Below are 22,173 nucleotides of genomic sequence, written 5' to 3' on the forward strand. Positions count from 1 at the left end.
GCCTCCGCGCAATTGGAGAAGACAGTGAGCAGAGTTGATCCATGTTGAAGTACGAGTTGCATTGCATGTATAATGGCAACTAGTTCAGTTTCAAGTGAAGAGAATGTCCTCACTAAACATGATAGTGAACCTACGCCAGCAATGCGTTGATAATTTGTGAAGGTTTCCTTTGCTAGTGCAATTGCCATTTTATTGGGACTAGTATTTAGGTACTTTTTTACAAATAGTTTAGATTATAGACAACTCAAACCATGAGATATCTGTCTGTCTCTTAAAAAATCTTTTAAATGGAGGGTGCTTGTCGCCTATTACCCATAAAAAAAATAAAATAAATAAAAAATAAAAAACTCTATCCTTTCAATTAGAATTAATCAGAAATTGTGATACTTTGCAGAATGGAGACTGAATAGTTTCAAAGATCTTACCAAAAAACACCAAAAACAAACTGACTAATGACTGATTTCAAGTCATGTTCAAGTGAGACAGAAAGTTAAAAAATAAGATAGCTAATATTAAACAATGCACTTGTAAAAATACTATAAATCTTAAAAGAGCCTAAATTCTACAAATCATCAATGTCTTTAATCCATATAACTTGTGCCACATTTGGAAAGATGGGTGTTTCCCATCTCTGTGATGATCCACATTGAGGAGCTAAATTTGCCAATTGCCACACTTCAGGCATGTATATCTCTTCACAAGTGGAAACCTTATAATGGTGAATAGATGAGAGCGAGTCACGGTGGACAACAACCAACCGTTGAAACTCACTAGGACCTTAATGTTCGCCGTTATATATTGCGACCGCCTCCGCGCAATGGGAGAAGACAGTGAGCTGAGTTGATCCATGTTGAAGTCCGAGTTGCATTGCATGTATAATAGCAACTAGTTCAGTTTCAAGTGAAGAGAATGTCCTCACTAAACATGATAGTGAACCTACGCCAGCAATGCGTTGATAATTTGTGAAGGTTTCCTTTGCCAGTGCAATTGCCATTTTATGGGGACTAGTATTTAGGTACTTTTTTACAAATAGTTTAGATTATAGACAACTCAAACCATGAGATATCTGTCTGTCTCTTAAAAAATCTTTTAAATGGAGGGCGCTTGTCGCCTATTACCCATAAAAAAAATAAAAAAAAAATAAAAAATAAAAAACTCTATCGTTTCAATGAGAATTAATCAGAAATTGTGATACTTTGCAGAATGGAGACTGAATAGTTTCAAAGATCTTACCAAAAACACCAAAAACAAACTGACTAATGACTGATTTCAAGTCATGTTCAAGTGAGACATAAAGTTAAAAAATAAGATAGCTAATATTAAACAATGCACTTGTAAAAATACTATATATCTTAAAAGAGCCTAAATTCTACAAATCATTAATGTCTTTAATCCATATCTTCAATACGAATAACTTGTGCCACATTTGGAAAGATGGGCGTCTCCCATCTCTGTGATGATCCACATTGAGGAGCTAAATTTGCCAATTGCCACACTTCAGGCATGTATATCTCTTCACAAGTGGAAACCTTATAATGGTGAATAGAGGAGAGCGAGTCACGGTGGACAACAACCAACCTTTGAAGCTCACTGGGACCTTCATGTTCACCGTTATAGATTGCGACCGCCTCCGCGCAATTGGAGAAGACAGTGAGCTGAGTTGATCCATATTGAAGTCCAAGTTGCATTGCATGTATAATGGCAACTAGTTCAGTTTCAAGTGAAGAGTATGTTCTCACTAAACATGAAAGTGAACATTTGCCAGTTGAATGGAACAGTATGACTCCTACGCCAGCAATGAGTTGATCATTTATGAATACTCCCTTTGCTAGTGCAATTGCCATTTGATGAGGACTAGTGATCTACATAATGAAAAGAAAAAGTAAAAACAGTAAATTACAGCACTGAATTTTGTAAAAGTAATTTATATTTGAAATGAATTGTTATATACTACTGGAGCCATCGGCAATGAAATACTACTGTAACAAATTTTATTTCAAATGATATAACATATCTCTAGTATTTATTGGTTTTAATTTGAGAAATTAGAAAAGAAAAATTAATAAATACAAATACATAATAATTATTTATTTAATTTTAAATAAGATGAAGAAGTCACACGTGTCAAAGTCGTCGTGGGAATCATTTTTTATTTGACAAGTTGAAAAATAATAACTACAAAAATATAATTATTATTTATTTATTTTTAGATAGGATAAAGTTGTGCGCGGCTATTTTAAATATTCACGCGCGAATCGTGGCGCGTAAAATAACTTATATAATAAAAAAAAAATCATAAAATTAAACTAACAAAACTTAGTAAATAATAATAATATATACTCCCTCCATTATTTTTTTTATTTCTCATATATATATATATATATTATTTTCTAACATCAACAAATATTTATTATTTTTTTTTTCTAAAATTACTCTTAACATTTCATTGTTGAAATTAAATAAAAGAGAAAATTGTGAAGGTAGAAATTAAGGGTGATTTTGAAAAAATAATTAATTTTTTATAAAATTTTGTGAAATAATTAAACTTCTTAATACATGATATTTGGTTAACTACGACAAATAAAAAAGAAACGGAGAGAGTAATAACTACTTGATGTAATGGAATGTTACAATGATGATAAATTAGCAAACCTATGATCGAATATATGAACGATAGTATTATTTATGGATTTCTTGTGAGATGATGTCGTTTTCTTCTCTTCTAGAGTTGCATGATAGAAGATTTATTAATCAGATCTAATTTCTAAAATATCTTCTCGATATATACAAGATAAAACTCTAATCGCTTCATGTGATTTTTAGCTGAATTAATAAATTTTTAAATCATCATCAAATCACCGTACCTATCTCTCTCCTGACACCACCTTATAGAGGCGCACTTGTAACATTTGTTAATAATAATAATAATAATAATAATAATAATTGGAATCATACCGAGGAGGTTGGCGATTGTTGGGCTCGAAGGTGGTTGAGGTGCTGGCGAACGCTTTCAAGCTCCTTCTTTGTGGCTTCAGTCTTGGCAAGCAAGTGTTGGGCAATGTCGGCGGCGGCATGGACCGGATCTCTCCGCCGAGCCTTTGCTTTGGAGATCAGACTCTCCGCCATCTGATCCCTCAACTCCGGCCGCATCTGATTGACTAACTCTACGAACCGTGCCAAGCCAACGTGCCGATCAACCAAAATGACTTCACTGGAGCGATTGGCCGGGAAGTAACGGGCCAATGGGCAGTCGGAGTTGCATCTCATGCGGAGGTAATTGCACGCCGCGCATGCAGCCCTTGAATCTCTTCTGCTGCTGCTGCTGCTGCTGCTGCTGCTGTCATCAGCCATGGTTGGCTAATAACTGGGGAATTAATTAATTAATTAATAGGGATTTGATCATAATGATGATGATGATGGAGCAAAGATATATGGTTCCTTTATTGGATATTTTTATAGTGGAATTCTTGGAAAAGAAAATCTTATCTACTGGTATGAGTTTGAACAATGTGATTTAAAATTATATATCTCTTATATTAAGTAATTTCAAAAGTTTAAATTAAAATTTTGCCGATCATGGACATAGATATGATAAGATTTACTGGAGTGTATTTTTTTTTTGTTCTTTCAATCTTTTTTTTATTTTCCATTCTATTTTATAAGATGGACACGTGCTCACTGACTAATATCATAACAAGGATTGACACTTAATCCCTTGATCTCTCGATTGGTGATCAATATTGTGAGAGCGAATTAATAATCCTTCATTTTTCTGCAATCAAAGTAGTCTTAAAAAAGCAAAAAACAAATTCTAAATTAAAATGTTTAGTTTATGCAATTTAAAAAAATTATCTAAATAGATCTCAATTTATTTCAAATTTTATTTAATAATTATATATATATATATATATAGCCCATGATCGACATGGAGGGGTTATAACCTACATCCCACTGTTCTTAATATATATATATATATATAATTAATACTTTATCATACAAGCTTTTGTGGAATAAATATGCACAAGAAAACTCTAGCAATATCAAATGTACATTTCATAAACAAAATTATGGAGATTAGAGTACATTAATGACCTGTGATCTTTGACCATAATCCAAAACTCCAAACAGCACAATAAAGAATACAAACCCATCAATAGAATTTAAAATGATGAATTCCTGGCGTGTTGAACTAATCATACATGAATGTCATCAGAGACGAGGCTAAAAGAGTACAAGACACATGACATTATTAAATACTTGTATCTTAGCTTCAAGAATGTGTTCTGGTATTTGTGATCGAAATTTATGTTGTCCGAGAGCAAGTCTGTGAGCGAAACCATTCATGATGAGGCAATTTGCTGAGTGGTCCAACTGCAGCAACGGCAACATCCTGGAAAATGCATTTGCAAACAGATTTATGTGCTCATAGTGATTGATGTTCAACCAAAATTTCCAAAATGCAGTCATTTTAGGCAGAAAGATTTGAGTGAGAAAGTATGCTCGCCTTGTTAATTATGAAATTTTTTGCTGTCTCTTTCACTGTCGAAGTATCCACTGCATCTATGCGAGCGAACAGCTCTAAGAATGGGATGACCCGGCCATAAGTTAGCATCTGTATCAAATAGGAGGGGGGTTATTTTTTTGAAGTAATTTGGCTGGGAACTGTAGCCTCCCGAGACTTGAAGAAGGAACATTATGATCATGGTATAAATCAAATCGCATTGCAACAAACCTGGCGACCATTGTTCTCGGCAACCGCTGTGGATCCATCAATATGGAGCAAAAGTGCAGATTTTAACTGCATAAGGGGGACCGACATACTGAATTAACATGGGAACAAAATATGATATCACCAAATATAACAAGGAGGGAAAAGCTACTAGTTCTGTGTGTGTCCAAAGTTCCAAACTTGCTCTTCAATGAATTATTCTAAACAAAACTAAAATGTGCAAAAAAAAAATAATGGATAACAGAGAACAAGCACCAAACCAAGCCATTAAAACAAAATCTGCACATTCTCCAGAAAATAAACACCCAATTACTTTTATTTTCAGGGAAAACTAAAGAGAAAAAAGATAAGGAAACCACCAGAAAAAGTAAGGAGCACTGGAGGGTTGACTACAGTTCACAGTTCATAAGGATTTAGTCTAATTTATCTAGAATAATTTTTCCAAATTATAAGCATTCAAAACATACAACTTCCTCTAAAAGAAAACTTTGTTAATCTTACCTGGTTCCGAGCTCTCACTAGTTCTGCTTCTGACACTTCATAAGCTAGTCTAGTAATCTCTTGCATTATCACACATGACAAATCATGCAAACAATTAGGCTGCCAAAATGATAACCAGAAGTGGTGTTAAACTTAATACAAATCATGCAAGCAACTAGACTGCCAAAACGATAACCAGAAGTGATGCTAAACATAAAGGGCGGCATACTCGAAGATATTTGAAAACCCAAACAAGAAAGGAATCTTAGAAAGTCAACAAAATAAGATGCCAATCAGAGGCATAGATAAACATACTATTGCTTACACTAGACATATCTCCATGATTTTTGTAACATTTTGGTATCATGTATCAAAGTAGACAAGCTACAAAATTATTAGTAGATGGACACAAATTCTCATCATACCAAATGCAGCATTGTATCTCATGTGTTGAATCAAAATGATAAATATAGAAACTATCATCTGGAAAGAAATAGAATCCGAAAAAGTCTTACATTTAAAAAACAAAAAAGGGCTCCAGGAAAAAAATAAATAAATTCAAATCACTGGATGCAATAGGGATTACCATTCCAGTGGCATAGATGCCAAACAATCCTGTATCAAGATAGTTGGTATTGAAGGCCATCATACTCTCTGCCAGGTTATCAGTGCTAACTCGGCGTGCTAGTTGAGACCTGAACAGCAGTTAATAGCATTAGTCATTTTCACAACATTCAGTAAAAGATAAGTCCCAGTAAGTCCCAGTAAAGAACTTCTCTCACCCCGAACAGTTACCCACGCCAACACTGCTATTCCAAGATCCCCACAAGCTTTGAATGACCATAAGCGGTATAGAATTTGGGTCGGTCCATGCCGAACCTTTAAAGGCAATTGCCAAATGTGCCAGGGGCATATCCTCATTGTCCACTCGAACCTACACAATTCACAGCATTTCAGAGCACAGTAACAAGCAAAAACATGAGCTACAATGACAGCAAACATAGATGCAGACCTCCGAACCAGTAAAGACAGCAGGATTCTCCTGAGCAAGCTGAGCAGCAGCAGTGGGAGTCCTAGCGAATCTCGTAAACAAACTTTCAACCATATCAACAATCTCTTCATGCTTAACTGCACCAGCAGCAGACACAACCTAGAAACATACACAACATTCAAAACTCAGACAAAGCACTCTCATTTTTCACTGACAAGAGTTCGGCAGGCCTCAAAATATACCATTCTAGGACCAGTGTAGTGTGTTTCAATATAATTCTGCAAATCAGATCTAGATATGGATTGAATAATCTCTTCTGGTCCTAATATTGTGTTGCCAAGCGGATGCCCGTGGAACGCTGCCTCATGCAAGTGATCAAATATCACTTCTTCCATTTGCCCATGAACCTGTCTAACAAGCAAATCCACAAACACCTTCGTGGCAAACAAAAACAGGAGAAAACTATGAAATGTTAGGACCTCTTACCTCTTCCATCTCTCGGAGGATAACACCACGCTCTCGTTTGATAGCATGGTCGGGGAACTTCGAATTCTGGAGGATGTCCGCGAGCACGTCGATGGCGACGGGGACGTCACGGCGGAAGACGTCGGCGAAGAAGGTGGTTTGCTCGCGAGACGTGTAGGCATTGAGTCGGCCGCCGAGGTTCTCGATCTCCTCCTCCAGGGAGCGGGCGGTCCGGCGGCGGGTGCCCTTGAAGATCATATGCTCGAGGAAATGCGCGGTGCCGTTGGTGCCGGGAGCCTCGAATCGGCTGCCGGAATCGATCCAGACACCGACAGAGGCCATGTGGGAGGACGATGACTGGGTGGCGACGCGGATGCCATTCAAGAGAGTGGAGACACGGACCTCTGGGGAGCGGAACAAGGGAGCATGGTCACAGACCGGGTCATCAGAGGCATTGGGCTTGGCGACGGGGAGGGATGAGAAAAGGCGAGCTCGGAGAAGAGTGGAAGTGAGGCTTGTGATTCTTCTCCGGTAGCGAGAGAGTGAGGACGCCATGAATGAACCTCGAGATCAAAGACTAGAACTTTGGAACCAAAATTTAGGGTTTTGGAGGGTTTTTGCCTTGACATTTTACGAATTACCACCTCTGTTTATCAAATATTGCATAAGAAACCCACTACAGGGCTTGTGGGTAATTTTCAGTAAGCCGAGGGGCCAACGGTGAAACAAAAGAAAAGAGGAGAAGCTACATCAAGTTAAAAAATAAAAATTAGAAAATTCATAATATGTTATTCTTGTAATAATTTGAAAATTTAACATTCCAAAAACTCCCTGACAGTAACAAACCATTGAGAATTCTAAAGGGAAATTTTCAAAAATTCTTAAAATTAAAAATTAAAAATAAAAACTTATCTGAGCATTATAAAATTCAATCACATAAATCAGGGTAATTTTGCAATTTTCAATAAAAGACCACATCCAAAGCTGTGATATTTTATGAAGCCATACATAATTCTAGTGGTGGACGGCATGTATCACTCATTCAATCCAATATTTCACACAAACAAAAATAAATGTTGACATAAAAGCCTCATACACAATTTTAGACCGCATTTACAGCTTAGCTCGATAAGAAATAAACACTGAAAAAAAAAATCCTCACAACATAAAACAAGAGAAATTACACCTAACTTGATCAAACTAGCAAAATTTATATGATAAAATTGATTGCTTCCCCAACATAACACTACAGATAATGTCAAAATTTGCCTTCAGTTTAGCTTCCATTTATGCTGCCCTTAAGAGAAGTTAAGCATTGAGGTCACCTTCAACTGGTCTAGATTTGTGACCCAAATGTTTTCCCTTCTCTGATTTCTTGTGTTTTAGCTTATTGTATACACTGTCAGCTTCGGCGACAATCTTGGAGGTTGTAAAGCCGGCTTCTTCAAATATTCGAGCTTTAATAGAGAGCAGCGGGCTTCGTGTAATTACATCAATCCCATCATATGTCCATACGCCTAGAACAGCTTCTCCCTTGAGTCCTACAGCAATCCAACCAAGACCTGCAGTTGCAATGTCAACAGAACTAGCATCCCACTTGCTACCACTAATGCGGAATTCTCTTCTTGACCATTTGCCAAGCTCCGCAACACGGTTCTCCCCAATAGGAGGCTGGAGTGAAAATTATGAACAATAGATCAGGCATAAGACATTGAAATAAATTGTTCTGTGCTCATGAATCAAAGTGCAATTAAGTAAAAGATAACCTGCAACTGTCGACCAAAATGATTTTCTTTCATTGTAGATGTATTCTCTGTCTTTCCCATGTGGAGTGGTACAAGAGGTGATGCCCATACTGTCAAATAAAGGGTTTCCACTGACAGTTCCTCCACATCGAGCTTCATCAGCCCACCAATATGGACCGAATGACCTGCCTATAAACCAATACATAAAGATGAAACTGAGAGGTTCATGCATTGAAAGAAATGCGATAGAAACAGATAGTAAATCAGAAAACTGAATAATAAGGCGCCTGAAGACATAACAGATTAAGAATAGAGCAAATATATAAATCATACATATTACATAATAAACAGAGCCATATGCATATTTCTTAACTTCAAAGGGTGCAAAAAAAAATTCATAGGCCACACAACAATACTTAGAATGATGTGTAAGATATGATAGAAACTCAAGAAAAGAAGGAAAATCCATTATGAGGTAATACATGTCCTCCCATGCCAGCCAAGAAAAAAGAGTCAAAACTCAAAAGACTATAACCAGAGGAATCCACTACTCCTAAAATTTTGATACAATCAATAAAATTAATCCACCCTAAAACTAAAACAAGACCATGATATCGCATAATTAAGAATGAGAAATAATTTGTGCTAGTTACTGAACAAAGCAAAATCTGACAAAGACTGACATTTAGGAAGAATTCTTCCTAACATTCAAAAATAGACATTATAGTGAAATAGATTCTCATGTTATATGATTTGAACCTATAAAAAGTATGGATAACATATATGAAAAATCAAAAGTAGCAATATAATTTGAATTTTGCCATATCTGCTTCAGTAGGCCAACTGGCCAACTATATGAATGCACCTTCTTAAAGTTCTAATTGAGGCAAGACTAGGGAGAAGGATAAAATAGCTTGACAATAACCTAGAACTATATATAAAAGAAGAAATACCAGAATCATGGGCCGATCCTTCTTGCATGAGTAAACTTAAATAATCACAATCCATCCCTAAGTCTTAGGAACCATCACTCGCCAGCTATTCACCTAAATAACCGCAATCCACTACCAATCTCTTCACACAAATCTCAGTTACATTCAAGTTGAATTTAACATAAAAAAGGAGAGGGCTTTGTGTGTGTGTGTGTTGTGCATTCAATACTATCTTGCATAAATGCCATCAAAGCAAAGGTTTATAGAAAACCTTGATCCGATAAGTCCTTGGCTTGAGCTCCTTGCTCATAAGCACCAACTTCTGCTCCTCCCTTGTCAGCCTCGAGGTGATCTGGTATGGATGCAGGATCCCTGGGGTGTCGAAGAGCTTCGCCTGCTCACCCAGAACACCCTCCACTCTAACAATTCCCAGCGTAGTCCCAGGCACTGGGGCCACCGTCAAATGACTCACCTTTCCTTCAACACACTTCCCCATGGCATTAATCAACGTCGACTTCCCGGCATTCTGTGCCCCGACAGCCCACACATTCCCTCTCGAGCCAGCGAGCTCCCTCACATGCTCCACCAAATTCCTCACTCCCCAATCCCTCACAGAACTCACCAAATGCACGCCGCTGAGCTTGTTAGCGCCACCAATTCGTGCTTGTTTCCTCACCCAATGCTCCAAGTCGTCTGGGGCGATAGAGGACGGCAGTAGATCGATCTTGGTAACAACGAGGATGACGCGTGGGACATTGGCCGGTTTCCCTTCTTTATAAGCAATTGAATGCTTCTCAATAGAGGAGGAAACGAAGCGGGCGACCTTGCGGGGAAATGAACCATCAAAGTCGGCAGCGTCCACAACCATGAGGACAACGGAGCGAGGGCCGGAGGGGGAGGCCATCTTGGGGGCGACCATGCGATCGAAATCGAAGTCAGGAAGCAGGTTCTCAGCGCTGGGATCCTTCACACGGCCGTAATGGCGGAGAGAGTGGCAACGCGAGCAGACCAAGGGCTTGGAATCAAGACCAGGGGTGGTGCTAGGTTTAGGATTAGGAGAAAGAACGCCAGATTTGAGGGACAGAGAGAGGTGGGGCTCGTCGGAGGCGCCGGGAAGAAGGGAGAGAGGGGCGTGATAGTCAGGGGATTTGGGGGCCGGGGGAATGAAGAAGCCGGGGAGGGAGGAGTGAGTGGACTGCATGTGGACGCCGCAGCCGGGGCAGAGAGGGAGCAATGGCGGCGGTTGATCTTCTGCGTTGCATCCTCCGCGGAGGTCGGCGAGCGGCGGCGGCGACGACGATTGAGAGGCAGAGGAGAAGGGGGAAGAGAAGAGGAGGAAGATAGGGGATTGACGGGGGATTAGGGATTCAGATGAGGAGAAGAAGAAGAGGAGGAGGCGATCGGAGGGAAACCGGCGAGGAGAGAGCCGTCGAGCGAGAGCGAGCATCGTTCAGCAATGGCGGATACCAAGCGCAAGGGTGCTCATATTTTGGTGAATTTTTTTTCAAAAAGGCACCTGTAGTTTGAGAAATTTCATATAAGCTCTTCTACTTTTTACATTAAACCCTGGAATTTCCTCAAAATTTCCGCTGTATACTTGTACAAAAGTGTTAACATCATTTGTTTAGTTTTTTTTTTTTTTTCTTATATTCTACTGTAAACATTGTGATAAAAACTACAGAGAAAAACATCAATATATTCATATATATATATATATATATATAAACAGCCTGGAGATTTTGTTATCTTTTATTCAGATGAACTTACAAGAAAACATAACCTGATTTTATATATTATATAAAGATAAGAACATAGGTCCACAAAAGACACTAAAACTTCCATAGTTTAGAGCATGGAAATAAAAATGGTGATATTACAAGAACCAAAGAGGAACAACCAAGCCAAGACTTTGGCAGCAAAAGAATAGAGCTGAATAGACCTCATAAGCATCTGAGTGAAAAATAAGTGAAGTTGAGGATTTCAGTACTTGTAATAAATTTTATTCTTGCCATCAAGATGAGACTGCATTGCATGAACATAGTAGTACTCAGTGAGTTGTGTCACGGCTGTAGTACTGATCTAAGGTCTTGGCAGGAATACGGTGGAGGAGTTCACGAGGGAAAATGCGAAGCAGTGTCCATGCTAGATCAAGAGATTGGAATATGTTACGCGTGTCATATGCGCCTTGTGTCACAAACTTCCTTTCGAATTTTTCCAGGAACTCAAGATAAAGCTGCATTCAGATTATTACCACGGAGCCGATTAGTAGCAGCCTTCAATGAAGTGTGTGTGTGTGTGTGTGTGTGTGTGTGTGTGTGTGTGTGGAGAGAGAGAGAGAGAGAGAGAGAGACCAAATCTTCAGAAGAAAGAGCCTCCTCTCCAACAACAGCTTTCATTGCTTGAACATCCTTTCCAATGGCATAGTTCGCATACAGCTGAAACATGAACATAAAACACGAGATCATTCGTAGAGGTCTCTGAAACTATTTTTTTTATCGGAACATCAAACAAGTTGGAATATATTGTCATAGAGAAGTACAGGGATGGAATGCAAGAAAGAATTGTTTAAGTCACATTCTGCAGTAGAGATTCATACAGGAAATTGAATATACACTATTGATTCATGATTCGAACATCTCGAATTTTAGAATGAAACAAAATTTTATCATTTTTACAAAATCCTAAACAAATATAAATGCAAACTTATATAGTTTATACATATTACACTTTAAATTAACATCACATAACAATATTACAATTATTGATATAAATCACATAAGATGTGCAAGGTTTATATAAAAATATTAAATCAAGGAAGAGAGATGATAAGATTTTCTTCCTAATTTACATCTCCAACCTTCATCTTTCTGTATCAAGGGATGCAAAGTTAAGAGGCACCCTACCCTTTCTGAAAAAGAATAGAATCCTCGCTACATACTTTATTACGCTTTAATATAGTATAATATAATACAGTGTAGATAGTTTTACATATATTAGATTTTCATATTTATCATCTATACCGGATACTAATATCTATGAATGCATATAAAGGGTGTGCGTGTGTGTCTGTGTTTTATTATATACCAACTTCAATAAAAATGTGCATCCTTGGGGATGGTAGCCTGAAAAAGGCATTACCATTAGTAATTTAGAATTGACAACGGACCTGATTAGAAACATCAGCATGATCACGGCGGGTCATTCCCTCACCAATGGCACTCTGAAAAGTCATGTCAGCAGGATCAGTTACCATCAGCTTATCCAAGACTAAATTTAAGAGAACCCTCATGGTGTCTTGAGCTCACCTTCATCAATCGTGAGAGAGATGGAAGGACATTGATGGGTGGATAAATCTGTCAGAATTAACAAAAGGTGACATTTAGAATCCATATATGATACGCCATAAAAAACAAAAATGAATTGCAATAAAAGCAAAGTTATTTCTTAATCCATCATTGCAATGGATCACTAACACTTTTACAGGTTCAACACACGATTTAAAAGATGTAATAACATTGATTAACAAACACATGAAAAAGTACCTGTCTGTTATGGAGCTGCCTATCAATGTAAATTTGGCCCTCTGTGATATAGCCAGTAAGATCTGGAGTAGGATGTGTAATATCTGTTCCATAGAAGATTCATTTAGAAAACCATAACAACACCTTTTCTACTTCCTCTCCCAAAAGTAACTACCAACAAGATCAAAGTTAAAAGAATTCCTAATGGGACCTGTAAAGAGAAATCCAGGAAAAGGCCACCATAGAAGTAAGCACCCACAAAGAAAAAGAAAATCACATGATATTGTCACCTTGTCCTTGCTAAATCAGAACATACAGAATGTTCTATTTCATTGATGCAATGTTGAAGGAGAAGCAGGTCATGAGTAATTTAGGTAAATAAATTACCATCATTTGGCATGGTTAAGATAGGAATTTGTGTTATAGAGCCCTTCCTTCCTTCAATACGACCTGCACGCTCATAAATGGTTGCCAGATCAGTGTACATATATCCAGGATAACCACGTCGTCCTGGCACTTCTTCTCGAGCAGCAGATACCTAAAACCAAATTAAATTATTTCATTTGTAATTCCATTCTGAAAACCTATCTATTTTATTAGGTGGAAAACATGTTAAAATTGATTAAATGGTGAAAAAAATCAACATTCAAATGAGAGCCCAGCCTTATAATCAGTGTTTAATCACCTGTTCATGAGGAATAAACAAAAGATAATGTACCTCACGAAGCGCATCGGCATATGAACTCATGTCTGTTAGGATGACAAGGACATGTTTTCCACATTCATAAGCTAAATACTCTGCTGTGGTGAGAGCAATTCGAGGGGTAATAATGCGCTCAATGGTGGGGTCATTTGCCTGTTATAGGTATTACATCATAGGAATTACATCAAAATAGAGTAACAAAGTCTATAGTATCAGCATTTACAAGAAGTCACTTAAAATGTTATAGACACATAAGATTAAATGAATATACCAGATTTAGGAATAGGGTCACTCTCTCCATTGAACCATTCTCTTCAAAATCACGTTTGAAAAACTGTGCTGTTTCCATGTTTACTCCCATAGCAGCAAACACAATAGCAAAATTGTCCTCTTCACCACCCTGTCACTCTCATGAAATAATAGGTGATAAATATTAAAAATACCTTGACAAACAAAAAGCAGCATTTAAATCTGTTGTATTTTTATGATTCTGTGTAGAAATCAGAGAGCTGGTACAGCAACATAGCAAATCATGCTTGAATCACATATGAAGTGAAAATCAACGTTGAAATTCTTTCAATATAAGACCCACGTGCCACCACAATACTAGGTAAAAGGAATAGCTTTAGTTCAACATCATATTCTCCTGCTAATTTAACACTTCAGGATAGGTTATGTTACTTTGTCTTTGTGGAATAGCAGATGCCTATATATATGATTAACAAAGCCAAATTTCAGAATAGGAATGATAACCAGGGGCATTTATATCAACCCTTAACAACAGAAGACTATATAGGAAGACATGTAGTCAGGCCTATAGAAGCAAGCAAGAACGAGTCCAATAACATCATCATAAAAGCAGTATCTCTCATGGAGTTTGACCTAAGAATTACTCAAAAGTGAAAAAGAAAAAAAAATCTAATGAACAAGAGGAAGTTGACAAGGCTATGAAACTTTTCATAAGAAGTCTTCGCTTCTTTGTCATTTAGGAAGCATGCATTTCCTGACCAAGAGCCAAAGGACATGCCTACACATCCAAGTGCCCACAAATACAAACGTTTATTGACCATATCAATGTGAGTATCAGCAGAAAACAATGGTTTCAAAATTTTAGTACCTCTAGAAGATTATCAGATTTTTCTAACCGCTTCACCAGACCAGCCTGACGACAGATCTGAGCAGCAATCTCATTATGAGGGAGACCAGCAGCAGAGAAAAGAGGAATCTTCTGTCCTCGAGCAATCGAGTTCATGACATCAATGGTTGATATCCCTGTCTGAATCATCTCTTCAGGATAGGTTCTCTCACTTGGATTGATTGAGCTTCCTGTGAAACAATATACAGGGGCATTGTAAATAAGGTATAAGAGTGTATGATCATAAAAACAAGAGCTAAGGTGGTTCAGAATTCACTATCTTCCTTTAGAAACCCTCACCAGAAATGTCCAAGTAAGCTTCAGGCAATATAGGTGGACCATTATCTATAGGTTTTCCAGATCCATTAAAAATGCGCCCAAGCATATCCAAAGATACAGGAGTTTTCAAGACCTGCACATCAAAAAATTATTAAGACAAGAAAATTAAGGCAGCTCATAACAACAGTGAGCATTAATCACATCCATTCAGAAAAATCATGGATAGATTTCCAAAACAAATGTCACAAAAAAAAGGTTGTTTCCAAAGTTCCAGAAATTATTCAGGCTCTGCAGACAACATACTTATTTCCATGTAGTAGCCATCCCAAAAACAGTTTAACAAACTCTTCAATAAAACAAAGTAGAGAGGCAGAGCAAGGTTGCATGGCATTATAGCTATATGAACATTACCTCTCCAGTGAATTGAACCGTAGTATACTTGTTGTCAATTCCAGAAGTTCCTTCAAACACCTGAATGTAAAAGCAATACATCAACTTATATTGAGAAATAAAAAAAATAAAAATAAATAAAAAGACAGTAGCATAAGTCCAAAATAAGAACTTTCCAATAAACAAATCGAGAATCTACTGCCCAATGAATCAGATTACCGGAAATTTTTTTTTCAAACTGAAGTAATTGAGATAGGTTCACATGAAGTCTAAAACTCTTGGTGATACACTAGCAAGAACTTTGAAGCTCAAGAAAAGTATTATGCAACTGTCTAGCCATGAATTATGTGCAAAAAGACAATCATCAATAATAAAAACAAACGAAGAAGAAAAGTGACCTGCACAACAGCTTTCTCTCCATCAACTTCAAGGACCTGGCCACGCCGAGTTGTGCCATCCCCTAATCGAATGTTGACAATCTCTTGATATTTGGGACCCTAAATTAATCATGTAGAAATGAGAACAAATCACAGTTAAACTTAGTAAGGAAGAATGACCAAGCTTAAAAAGCACCTTATGAAAGTTTTAATGATTTATACCTTAACTTTTTCCAAGATAACCAGGGGCCCAGCAACTCCAGAAACAGTTCTGTACTCTGCGTTATAACAAATAATTCCAAGTTTAAATCACAAAGATCAAGTTTGTTTTGCTATTAAAGCACATAAAGCCAGTCTCTAGTGAAGGACAGCTCACCCATGCCAATCTCTAATGTTCCCTCCTCCATTTCGATAGTGTTCTGTGCCACGCCCATATTCAACTAAAACCTGAAGGAAGGAGGACAAATAAACATACACTTATCAGCCCACACAAGCTTTAATCAACCATGCACCCGTCAACCATGCAAAGAAACACAAACAAACAATGCCTACAACATTTTCGAATCAACCAAGGTAAAATTACAAAATATCAATGGAAAAAACCTTAATTTCCATCAAGAAACGAGCATCCAAAACTAGTCAAGCGGAGTTTTTTTTCCAGCAATGGAATCCTCATCAAAGCCAATATAAAAAGTCTTTTTTTTTTCTTCAGAGCTATCCAAAAGGGAACTTTAACAGTTAACTAGTTGACAAAATTATAATTTGAAAAACGGTAAAAAAAACAAAGATATATTTTTTAACAAAAAATATCAACTAGGGAAAGTAAACCAGATCAACAACATCCCAAATGATTTTACTAGAACTGTAAATCACTGCAAGTTCGAAACCAACACACTCAAACAACAATCCACTCGCTAAATCGTAAGAGTAAATACCTAAAACTCACATCATACGTCCCTCCATTCTCTTAAAACTAATGATCAAAATCTAACCCAAAAAACACACTTCTTTCAATCTGGATCAACCAATCAAAAACACTGGATCTCAGACGACTCTGATCCATTCACTAGTTTCCAGATTTCGATCCGTTCCAGAAGTCCGAATGCTTACGATAAATAACACGAAATAAACGGAGAAAAATCAACGACAATAGAGGAATATCCATGGACGTACCTCGGATTCGATCCGACTGGAGGAGTGAGAAGAAGAGACGGAATTGGAGCGAGCTGCGTGCGAGAGAGAGAGAAATAATAGAGTAATTTTTGTTCTTATTTCCAAAAATGAATTTGTTTCCTATTAACCCCTTGAACTTTCCAAATTTGCGCCCATGCTTCTTTTCTTTTCTTTTTTATCCACGTCAAAAAGAAACAACTCACAACTTTTTATTTATTTATTTATTTTTATAAAATCCAAATTGTTTTTTGATAATAAACATAAATTTTATAATTACAATTTTTAAGAATATTGTGAGAATAAGTTTTAATATTTTTTGTTATTTATTTGTCCTTTTAAAGTACTACTCTTATTGGCTAGAGGGTGATAAAACAATTTTTTTGATTTTTTGAAGGGCTAAAGCGCAAGAAAACTATCTTTAAGAGGACCACCCAATGAGAGATGTGCGGATGAATGAACGGGTGACGTGCTGCCACGTATGCATCTCGTTGAATTATTTGAGAAATAACACTGATTGTCTTCAGTTTTTATATTTTATTTTTTTACAAAAAAATACAGTCAATGATGTGATCGGCACCGTTGGATGGACAGTGATACGTAACATTATTAAGGAAATATCAATCCTTTTTCCTTTTTTTATTTTTTTAGTGAGGAATTGCATTAAAAAACAGTTTTAATTCAGAAATATTATTTTATGGAGTTTAAGTTAAATTGTTTATGATTTTGAGGAGAAAACAAGTGATTTGGTCTAGCATTTACAGAATTTAAACTTTGATTATTTGAGGGAAATTAAAGTTTTTTTTTTATAATGCGAAGATATATTTATGGAATATAAAATAATTTATTTTACGAATATTCATAATTAAAATAAAATATTTTTATTTAAAAAAATATGAATAAACAACGTATAGGATTAAAAGTCTTGACCTTCAAGTTAGGACTATCACTATTGTATTGCTGAGGTGGTAAAACAAACTAATTAAAATTTATAGTATATGTTGATTTATATTTTTTGTGATTTGACTTTTAATTTTCAGATAAATATAATTTAGAGTTAGTCAGGACCATAAGCCACTTGTGCGTCGCTGCGCCCTACGCGTGATCGCCCCATGGGTCGGTAGATCATCGACGTAATCAACGATCCAGGTTCGAACCGAGCATGATGTATTTGGGAAGAGGGATCGTCCCCATGAGAGTACACCATCGTGAGTTTGACGAAATTATCTTCTTCTTCCCTCTGTCGAACAAGTTGCAACAAAGTGCTCTTGATGGAGTCTCCGTGCTCTCGTAGGGTCTTTGATGAGATCACCGCCCTTCGAACGCCGACCCGGTTTTCTTCTTCGAAAGACCACCGCATCGCCATCGCAACGCAGACCAAGCACGAGGGCCACATCTTGAGCTCCGAAACTCGGAGAGCTTTCCCCGATCCCGAATTTATTGGTGCGACCATCGTACTTTTGCAAAAAGAGAATCAAGAAGGGCTCCTCTTGGTATATAGCTTCTAGCTCGATGAGCCAGCAAACGGTGTCCGGTCGAATAATCTCCCAGTGTCGAGGGGTCATGTTATTTTTTTCAATTCGACTAAAGTCTCCACTACTGGGTGTCAAATAGCATCGGCCATTAACTAGGTTGACCGCCATAATCACAAGCCTCGCGACAATAACAACACATTCAACATGCAGATTGACAAAAGTTTAAGCTGAAATATAAGGTTTTAAACGGTAGAACTCTCGGTTATTAAACAGAGATATAAAAAGTTAAACAGAGACCCATTTTGTTAAACAGAGGCGAGAATACTTAAACAGGGGACAACAAATGTTAAACTCAGTAACATCTCATTTCTTAAACGTCAACCCTCATTTAGTAAAAGCTGCAAACCATATCAAACGAAACGGAAATGTACCTTTATAAATATTACACAAATCATAACAATCGAAAAAAACTAATTCGATAGTGTATACATACGAAAATGCAAAACAAAACAAAAACCCCACGAGAAATCTCCTGCAGACTAACAAAACCCCGATGAGAAATCCCCTGCAGACTTTCAATATCTTCCAACAAAAAGCAGAGTACAAAAACAAAACCGAAAAAAATCTTTCTTTAGAATGAGGCAGCTTAACATAAAAACCATACTCAATACCTTAGATTTCAAATCGATGAAATGCCAACTAGTTCATGGGGGACTTCTCCTTCGAGATACTGGGTGGAAAGGGAAAAGGCGATGAAATGCTGATTCAGAGGCTTCACGAGTAGAGACAACTCTGAGACGACTGAAATGGAAAAGGCGAAGACGTGAGTTGAGAAAAAGCAATTAAACGGCTCCAATAAATTCGTCTCTGGGGTTACCCTACGGAAAACCGCCCACTTTCTCTCAAATCGCCGAGATGGCTGCAGCCACGACTCCCCATGCAAGGGCATTTTCATCCAAAAATTTGAAACTCACTCCGCTCACATCCGCTATCAGGGGTTTGGGGGTTTGAAAAAAACATAGAGTTTAAAAAGGAGGGGATTTTTGGGGATTGCAAAACTAACGGGGTGTTTTTGGCAATTTTACAAACTTAATGGGTTTTTTTGGTAATTTCCACTAAATCAAAAGATATATATTATATAGTATCAAAGATGATTGGCATGGTGTATTAAAAAGAAAGTGGAGGAAAAAGTAGAGAATAGTTCAATTGTAATCTACTTTATTTCACTCCAATTGGTATCTTGATTCTTCAATTAATTTAAAGTTTTTTGCACTTTAATTGATGCTCATGCTTGGCTTACAATGTTGTCCATATTTAAGCTATAAGAATATGTCTGTCCTTTTATTTGTGTGCTAGGTTTTCTATGGGGATGAATTATTCTATATGACCTTTATGATGGTAGAGCAATACGGCAATTTTTTATACTTAATATTAGTGGAAATAAAACATAATTTTAGGTGGAAAAAAATTGAAATATATAGTTAGTTCATACATATTAGTTATAATAAATTATTTTTTTGAAGTCTTTAACTCACCAATTTTTTACAATTCACAATTTTTAAACTAATTGGTGTGAGGTTATTAAAGCCACCTGATTAAAATTGTTAGCAAGCATTGAAAATAAGTCTCACTTGTAACGCACGTAGTGGTGAGGATTCAAATCCTCATTGAAGGAATTAACTCACAGGTAATGTCGCAACTCACACTCATGTATCATAGGGATAGACGTTTGTCACTTTTTTTTAAAAAAAATTATATGAGGTGGTGAAAGCCCATTAATATTAGTACAATAATCTCATAATTATACGTAATAAATAGACAAGTGTTATGTTAAAAAAAAAAACACTTACCTATGCACACTTTATTTCCTTGTGAATTAGTATATATTTTTTATTTGAAAGATGTAGTATAACTATAAAATTAAACAAAAGTTATGATATAAATAAAATTTTAATATCAAAATTCAATGTACTTAAGAAAATATTTCAATTTTAAAAATTAAACAACTAAATGTTAAAAATATCATTGATATTATATAAAGCAAAGAATATGTTCATGAAAATCAATATTCGCAACAAAAAAAAAATATATATATATATAAATTTTGGATTCCTCCATATATATATCTGATAAAAAAACAATAAAATACTAACTATTGCAAGGGTGATTTTTTTTTTCTAAGTAAAATTATATTACTAAATTTATTTAGTTTAATGATTAAAATAGTTATAATTATATATTTATTTTTACAAAAAATGTAGGCACAACCATACTAAAGGTGGTAGTGGGTCTCGATTCTTTCCCACCTCTACATTTATTTAAACGAGGAGATGGGGAGTGCTCCCCCATCTGAAGGGATCTCCATCTCATCAATTTATTTTAATTAATTATATTTTATTATTATTATAATTCATAAAATGATATTTTTTAAATAAAGATTTTTTGATGGGTGATTTTGTGTAATTTTAAGTTGAATGATTTTTATGTTTTTTATAAGTATATTGTTATAAAATAATTTTAAAAAAAAATTAAAATTCATAAGTTTATTAACATGAGAATCTGATAAGGGTTGTTTTCCGGGGACGTGTGGGATTTTTTTTTTTAGGGACGAGGAGGCCATTCTTCGCCTCCGTCCTACTCTGTCTCGTTATCACTCCTAAACCACACATTTATAGATTATAACCACACAATGAGGGGGTAATGTAGATTAAATCAAATTTTATATTGAGATGGATTAGTTACACGTGCTTGTTATGAAATGGTATTAAAGTTTTTTTTGGTGGGCCTAAAGAAGAAATAGCCTGGAAGCTTCTCAAGATGTATATCATCTCGCCCTTTTTGGTCGGATTGCCTTCATTTTTTATATTTCTACATAGGCCCTTCTAACTTCCTATAATTACACCTACATGAATTTTCATTTTTCTTTTTTAAGAGTTTTTATTTTTTTTAAAAAATCAACCAGACTAAGTTATGGAGGATATTCCACAAGCAGCCGCCCGAGTGCAAGATAGATGCACCGGGAAGAAGACCAACACAGGGTACATTAAGGGTTGCTCTGTCGCGCTTTAACGCCCTGGGTTTTACGAGATGACCGTAACGGGAAGAAAGTCCGCTTTTAGCAAGATCCCAAGGATGTTGCTGCTACGGTGAAAGTACTTTACCTGAAGCAAGCGACGGTAGAAACGAGCTTGTCATCGCTCGATGGAAAAGAGGTAATAAATCATGGACAATGTTTAACATAAGTCTTTAACGCTTTAAACATTTTTATTTAGCGTTTAACTTTAGTATTTACCGCTTTAACTCTTATTCATACTCGGGTTTAAATATTTTTGTTCTCCGCTTTAATTATATTCTATAACGCTTTAAATATATAAACACTGCTTAAATATAGTTTTTTATAGTTTAAAATGAATGATTTTCACTGAAATTGTTTGGTTTACATATGTTAGTTTCTCGAGATGGTTCCGCGAATCGTCGAAGAAGAAATATTTGTTGGGGCCAACCGACGGATGGATGTCATTGCTCCCGGAACCACTTGCTCGAGGCGGGGATGAGAGGGCGACCTCTATCGTCGCGTACCGGACGTCGCTCTCCTACTTCCACCCCACCACGCCGACACGATTCCTCGACGCGAGAAGCCCTCCCCTACCCCGCAGATCGCAACAACCCCCTACCACGACAACGACAGTCCCCCGAGTGTGGCAGCCTCCCGACCATGGCAGCCCTCCGACCGTGGCGACTTTCACCGGTGACATTAGGCGAAGATGTCACCGCGAACTCT

At 36.7% G+C, this 22,173-nt stretch overlaps 4 protein-coding genes across 4 annotated transcripts; all 4 read right to left on the reverse strand.

Moving 5' to 3' along the window:
* Nucleotides 1-1,368: 1,368 nt before the first annotated feature.
* LOC120259590 (LOB domain-containing protein 6-like) lies at nucleotides 1,369-3,359 on the reverse strand. Its single transcript, XM_039267226.1, has 2 exons — nucleotides 2,956-3,359; nucleotides 1,369-1,862 (listed from the first exon to the last, which is right to left on the reverse strand). The coding sequence occupies exons 1-2, from the start codon at nucleotides 3,349-3,351 to the stop codon at nucleotides 1,389-1,391; spliced, it is 870 nt and encodes a 289-aa protein (XP_039123160.1). The 5' UTR covers nucleotides 3,352-3,359; the 3' UTR covers nucleotides 1,369-1,388.
* A 678-nt stretch (nucleotides 3,360-4,037) lies between these two features.
* On the reverse strand, nucleotides 4,038-7,262 carry LOC120259499 (probable mitochondrial-processing peptidase subunit beta, mitochondrial). The gene is made up of 9 exons (XM_039267115.1): nucleotides 6,687-7,262; nucleotides 6,443-6,607; nucleotides 6,222-6,359; nucleotides 5,992-6,143; nucleotides 5,796-5,904; nucleotides 5,231-5,329; nucleotides 4,733-4,798; nucleotides 4,505-4,612; nucleotides 4,038-4,390 (listed from the first exon to the last, which is right to left on the reverse strand). Exons 1-9 carry the CDS (start codon nucleotides 7,218-7,220, stop codon nucleotides 4,304-4,306), a joined length of 1,458 nt encoding a protein of 485 aa, XP_039123049.1. The 5' UTR covers nucleotides 7,221-7,262; the 3' UTR covers nucleotides 4,038-4,303.
* Nucleotides 7,263-7,697: 435 nt separating this feature from the next.
* On the reverse strand, nucleotides 7,698-10,838 carry LOC120259440 (GTP-binding protein BRASSINAZOLE INSENSITIVE PALE GREEN 2, chloroplastic). The gene is made up of 3 exons (XM_039267044.1): nucleotides 9,614-10,838; nucleotides 8,432-8,599; nucleotides 7,698-8,336 (listed from the first exon to the last, which is right to left on the reverse strand). Exons 1-3 carry the CDS (start codon nucleotides 10,787-10,789, stop codon nucleotides 7,974-7,976), a joined length of 1,707 nt encoding a protein of 568 aa, XP_039122978.1. The 5' UTR covers nucleotides 10,790-10,838; the 3' UTR covers nucleotides 7,698-7,973.
* A 267-nt stretch (nucleotides 10,839-11,105) lies between these two features.
* LOC120258910 (V-type proton ATPase subunit B 2) lies at nucleotides 11,106-17,015 on the reverse strand. The gene is made up of 15 exons (XM_039266381.1): nucleotides 16,921-17,015; nucleotides 16,124-16,194; nucleotides 15,970-16,025; nucleotides 15,769-15,867; nucleotides 15,392-15,451; nucleotides 15,002-15,113; nucleotides 14,684-14,892; nucleotides 13,838-13,966; nucleotides 13,582-13,719; nucleotides 13,251-13,401; nucleotides 12,885-12,967; nucleotides 12,648-12,695; nucleotides 12,509-12,562; nucleotides 11,694-11,777; nucleotides 11,106-11,575 (listed from the first exon to the last, which is right to left on the reverse strand). The coding sequence occupies exons 2-15, from the start codon at nucleotides 16,179-16,181 to the stop codon at nucleotides 11,390-11,392; spliced, it is 1,467 nt and encodes a 488-aa protein (XP_039122315.1). The 5' UTR covers nucleotides 16,182-16,194; nucleotides 16,921-17,015; the 3' UTR covers nucleotides 11,106-11,389.
* Between the last annotated feature and the right edge of the window lie 5,158 nt (nucleotides 17,016-22,173).

This window comes from Dioscorea cayenensis, chromosome 4, assembly GCF_009730915.1.
Source record: "Dioscorea cayenensis subsp. rotundata cultivar TDr96_F1 chromosome 4, TDr96_F1_v2_PseudoChromosome.rev07_lg8_w22 25.fasta, whole genome shotgun sequence".
Lineage (NCBI taxonomy): Eukaryota > Viridiplantae > Streptophyta > Magnoliopsida > Dioscoreales > Dioscoreaceae > Dioscorea > Dioscorea cayenensis.

What these genes read in the sequence shown, in the direction of transcription:
- LOC120259590 (XM_039267226.1), bottom strand. Translation starts at nt 3,351, where the DNA reads ATGGCTGATGACAGCAGCAGCAGCAGCAGCAGCAGCAGCAGAAGAGAT. An exon ending in AACAATCGCCAACCTCCTCG is followed by an intron (nt 1,863 to 2,955) that starts GTATGATTCCAA and finishes TTCATTATGTAG; the next exon opens with ATCACTAGTCCTCATCAAAT.
- LOC120259499 (XM_039267115.1), bottom strand. Translation starts at nt 7,220, where the DNA reads ATGGCGTCCTCACTCTCTCGCTACCGGAGAAGAATCACAAGCCTCACT. An exon ending in GGCGTGGGTAACTGTTCGGG is followed by an intron (nt 5,905 to 5,991) that starts GTGAGAGAAGTT and finishes ACTGCTGTTCAG; the next exon opens with GTCTCAACTAGCACGCCGAG. An exon ending in TAGTGAGAGCTCGGAACCAG is followed by an intron (nt 4,799 to 5,230) that starts GTAAGATTAACA and finishes CCCCTTATGCAG; the next exon opens with TTAAAATCTGCACTTTTGCT.
- LOC120259440 (XM_039267044.1), bottom strand. Translation starts at nt 10,789, where the DNA reads ATGCTCGCTCTCGCTCGACGGCTCTCTCCTCGCCGGTTTCCCTCCGAT. An exon ending in CAAGGACTTATCGGATCAAG is followed by an intron (nt 8,600 to 9,613) that starts GTTTTCTATAAA and finishes ATTGGTTTATAG; the next exon opens with GCAGGTCATTCGGTCCATAT. An exon ending in ATTTTGGTCGACAGTTGCAG is followed by an intron (nt 8,337 to 8,431) that starts GTTATCTTTTAC and finishes TTTTCACTCCAG; the next exon opens with CCTCCTATTGGGGAGAACCG.
- LOC120258910 (XM_039266381.1), bottom strand. Translation starts at nt 16,181, where the DNA reads ATGGGCGTGGCACAGAACACTATCGAAATGGAGGAGGGAACATTAGAG. An exon ending in GAGAGAAAGCTGTTGTGCAG is followed by an intron (nt 15,452 to 15,768) that starts GTCACTTTTCTT and finishes TTTTACATTCAG; the next exon opens with GTGTTTGAAGGAACTTCTGG. An exon ending in ATGCTGATGTTTCTAATCAG is followed by an intron (nt 11,778 to 12,508) that starts GTCCGTTGTCAA and finishes TTCATGTTTCAG; the next exon opens with CTGTATGCGAACTATGCCAT.